This window comes from Aegilops tauschii, chromosome 1 (genome assembly GCF_002575655.3).
Source record: "Aegilops tauschii subsp. strangulata cultivar AL8/78 chromosome 1, Aet v6.0, whole genome shotgun sequence".
Lineage (NCBI taxonomy): Eukaryota > Viridiplantae > Streptophyta > Magnoliopsida > Poales > Poaceae > Aegilops > Aegilops tauschii.
Genome location: NC_053035.3, coordinates 99,138,853 through 99,143,560, shown reverse-complemented (window position 1 = coordinate 99,143,560; position 4,708 = coordinate 99,138,853). Strand labels below are relative to the sequence as shown.

Genomic DNA, 4,708 nt, shown 5'->3' with positions numbered 1-4,708 from the left:
TACTGCTCAACTATAACCACCAGGCCACTAATCCTAGTATGGCGAGTAGTTTATCCGTACGGCAAATTGAACTCTTTTCTTTTCAACAAAGAAATTGAACTCTGAGATAATGATATACTATTACATATTTTCCGGTTTATTTGGCTTGCGCATATCCCTAAATTGACAATTTAACCAATATGACACAAGTAACATATCCCAAAAATCAACTAAAAAATATACTAATAGAAAATATATCATTTAAAGTTTCTAATGATATAATTTTTATGACATATAAACTATGTTTGTCAAATTGTTATTCTGAATGTGTGCATGTCTAATAAACCGAAACCGAAAACGAGGTACTCTCTCTGATCCAAAATTCCAAAATAAGTGTGGTGGTTTTAGTTCAAGAATCGGAGAGAGTAGTATCTACGGGCTGCTCACAAGCCAAAAATCATCTAAGCAGAATTTCAGACCAAATGTGATCAACCATGTGGCAATTAACAAGAAAGCTAAATTTCATTATCTCCATATTTGTTCCAAATTCAGACTAACACTCCAACTACACATACATACATACACATATCCATACAGGAACATAAACAAGAAGCATGGCAAGTCAAGCCTTTATGGCGGCCGTGCCTTCCTCTTCCTTCTTCTTCTCGGCCACCTCGTCCTCGTCCATGGCCTCGACGAGCGCCTCGAGCACGACCGACTTGGGGTTCACCATGGGCGGGCCCTTCTCCCGGCCTTCGAGCTCGTCTACGCCGAAGGTGATGAGCCTATCCCAGTTCCCGCCCTCGAACAGCACCCCGACCTTTCCATCGGTGACGCGCTGCACGATGCCGCAGTACATGTGGTACGCGTTGTTGGGGTTCTTGACGAGCACCACCATGCCGGGGAGGAACAGCGGCAACTCCGGCGGCCTCGGCCTCCCCGCCGGAACCACGGCGGAGGATGCTTTCCCGTCCGTCTGGGTTCTCTTGGGGGGAGGAGGCGGGTTCTTGGCGACGAAGTCCTTGAGCCCGACCTCGCCCCCGGGGAAGCCGCCCGTGAGGCCCATCATCTCCTTCTCGAACGCGTCCGGGTACACCGCCGGAGGGTCCGACTTAGCGCTTCCTGGTGAGGAGTCTCCCGAGGGCGTGGATGGAGGAGGTGAGGGCGGGGTGGGCGACGAGAGCTCCTTGCGGATGCCGACCTCACCATTGCAGAGGCCGCGGCCGCCGAGGATTTCGGATAGGCGGAAGGACGCGGAGGGAGGAGGGGCGGGGAGGCGGATGCGGTGGGGGTGCAGCGGCGGGGGGTGGAGGAAGGAGGGAGTGGTGGGCGCGGGCGCCATTGGAGGGAGAAGAAGATTGGAGCAATGTGTGGAAGTGGGGGCAGGGGGAGCAGAAGAGGTGATGAGGCGGCCCGTGCGCTTCTTGACACGTGGCACTGCTGATGAGTTGGTACTTCTGTGAAAGGCGTGGGTGTGGATGAGAAACGGGTGAAGAAACACTCGTGTGACTGACCCAGTTGAGTTTGGTAGAGAAAAGCAGGCCCAAAACTAACATATGGATATTGTTTGTTTGCCTGTATTGAGATCGTTGTTCATCATAGAATCCGCAAATTCTTAGCGGCCGTCAGTACCCATAAATTTATTTTCAGCTAGCATATTAAATGGGCCGTAATTCTTAATAAGAAAAGCTGCATGATAGTGACAGATTTAAATTCTGACATTTGAGACCCACAAAGAAAAAGTCTATCCAAGGCGATGTCCACTTGATAGTAAACATTCAGAAACCTGATTTTAAAATTACTGTAAATCCAAAACTCGCCTGAAAATCATGAAACTTGGCATTATGTTATGACATGGCACAACATGCTGTGGTGAAAAAATTGTCCAATTTGGGATAAATTTGGGTATAAATCGGAATTTCTCTTAAGAAGCCTCATGGTTCCGAGAGGGAACTTGTTACTTATGTGTGTGAAACGACATATGTTGTCTCTTCCCGCCTTGATTTATTTTACAGAGGCAACATGCAACGATAGAAGTGTCGTCCTAAAAATATGAAATTATTCAGGGTTCATTTTGCCTTTTTATATGTTATTTGAGTTTTCTAGGCATTTACGAACATACTTTGGTGTGTGCAAACGCCATGTGTGTACTAGCCACCTATGTAATTGGATGTTTAGTTTGGTTATGAAATCAAGTCCTTATAAGTTATAAGTACATGTATTGTTGTTCTGTATGCAATGACATCGCACACGGACCATACTAGGAAACCCGTTGGTGATGAATTCATCAATCGCTGACAATTGTATACCAGCAAACGTTTCCCCACAACACACACGGCTTATTAGCAGAATCGTCTATGTTATTATCGGTCTTGGCAGACATCTCTGATTACGGACCTGTTTGCCGTGTATCACACACATCTGGTTAAGTTGAACCGTTTCTGTTATCTCGGCTCATGGCAAATAGTTCATCCGAGTGAGTTGTATGCCGTCTGTCGCACATGCCTTGATCTGCCCAACCGTTTCAGTTGTGTTGCCTAATCACAAACAGTTCATCTGGGTGAACTGTATGCCGTATATGACATACACCTTCATCTGGCTACCCGTTTCTGTTGTTAAGCTCATCGCAAACAATTCATTCGAGTGAACTGTAAGCCACGCATCGTACACGCAACTATAATTTGAATCGTGTTTGGAAAACTTTTTTTAATCTTTTTTGAGGTTTTATTACATCACCGTTTGCGATTAATGCATCACACACAGTTTCGTCGAAGAGTCTCTAATTGTAGTGTCGCGTTTGGACCATCTTGCAGTAGTGATATTTGAGTTCTTGATCCTATCTGCTAGTTATATGCACTTATTATTGTTCTGATCCGTAGACCCCAAGGTGACAATAATTGGGATACTCTCGGGGATGGCTGTAATTTGAGGAGTTCATGTATTCCTATGTGTTAATGCTTTGTTCCGGTTCTCTATTAATAGGAGGCCTTAATATCTCTTAAATTTCCTTATGGACCCCGCTGCCACGAGAGGGTAGGACAAAAGATGCCATGCAGGTTCTTATTATAATCACGTATGACTATATACGGAATACATGCCTACATTAAATTGATGAATTGGAGCAATTGTGTGTCGCTCTAGGTTGTGACTGATACATGATGAATGTCATCCAACTAAAAGCACAAGTGCTCCCTGGGTGATTTTGGTAATTAATGTCAGCATATCTCTTATTGGACTAATAGTTTTATCTAGTGTATTTTAGACAAGTCAACAATGGCGTGGAAAGGACAAGAGGATGTGGAACCCCTTCAAGGTGCTAAGGACAAAGATTGGCAAAAGCTCAAGACTCTTCATCTTTATTTTAAGGATCCAAGATCACATTGAGTCCCTAGGAAAGCCAATACTATTAAAAGGGGATGAGATGTTGCATAATGGCTTGCTTGAATGCTTAGTGATATTGCTCCAAAAATCCTCAACCACTTTCTCCATCCAAATATGTCAAAACCCTGAACTCCAACTCGGCTCCACCGGTTCTTTCTATCCGGCGCCACCGAATTCATATGACATAGCCACTACCAGAAACCCTAGCCACTCGGTTTCATCGATACGGGTCTCGGTCTCACCGAGATGACCTTGCCAACGCTCTGTGACTTGTTGCATTTATTTTGGTCTTACCGAGTTATGCAATCGGTCTCACTGAGTTGGCTTGACATTCTCTCTGTTGCCTTATTGCTTCACTTCAGTCTCACCGAGTTGATGCAATCGATGCCACCGAGTTAATGTTTGCCCTAAGCCCTAGCACATTGGTCTCATCGGGTTGTTCCAGTCAGTCCCACCAAGATTCATAATGTTCACATTTTGAACTAATCGGTGCCACCGAGTTTAATCATTCAGTCTCACCGATATGGGTCAAATGTGTGTAACGGTTGAATTTTGTGTGGAGGCTATATATACCCCTCCACCCCCTTCGCCATATGTGAGAGAGCCATCAGAACGTGCCTACACTTCCACCATACATTTTCTGAGAGAGAATCACCTTCTCCTGTGTTGATATCAAGATATTCCAATCCTACCACAAGAATCTTGATTTCTAGCCTTCCCCAAGTTGCTTTCCACTCAAATCATCTTTTCACCATAGCCAAATCTGTGAGAGAGAGAGAGAGTTGAGTGTTGGGGAGACTACCATTTGAAGCACAAGAGCGAGGAGTTCATCATCAACACACCATCTATTACCTTTCGGAGAGTGGTGTCTCCTAGATTGGTTAGGTGTCGCTTGGGAGCCTCCGTCAAGATGTGGAGTTGAACCAAGAAGTTTGTAAGGGTAAGGAGATCGCCTACTTCGTGAAGATCTACCCGAGTGAAGCAAGTCCTTCATGGGCGATGACCATGGTGGGATAGACAAGGTTGCTTCTTCGTGGACCCTTCATGGGTGGAGCCCTCCGTGGACTCGCCCAGCCGTTACCCTTCGTGGGTTGAAGTCTCCATCAACGTGGATGTACGATAGCACCACCTATCGGAACCACGCCAAAAATCTCCGTGTCTTCATTGCATTTGCAAACTCCAAACCCACTCCTTTACTTTCTTGCAATTTGCATGCTTTACTCTTTCCACTGCATATACTCTTGTCATGCTTGCTTGAAATTTATTGTGAATGCTTAAACTTTTGCTGAAACTCAACCTTAACTAAAAACTGCTACTTTGGCTTGTTAAGGGTCTCATCACCCCCCCT

The 4,708-nt window shown here is 45.3% G+C and overlaps 1 protein-coding gene across 1 annotated transcript; it reads right to left on the bottom strand.

Annotated features, from left to right (window-relative positions):
* Positions 1–482: 482 nt before the first annotated feature.
* Positions 483–1,465, bottom strand: LOC109765540 (NAD(P)H-quinone oxidoreductase subunit S, chloroplastic). The gene has a single exon (XM_020324323.4). The coding sequence runs from the start codon at positions 1,319–1,321 to the stop codon at positions 602–604; it is 720 nt and encodes a 239-aa protein (XP_020179912.1). The 5' UTR covers positions 1,322–1,465; the 3' UTR covers positions 483–601.
* Positions 1,466–4,708: the final 3,243 nt, after the last annotated feature.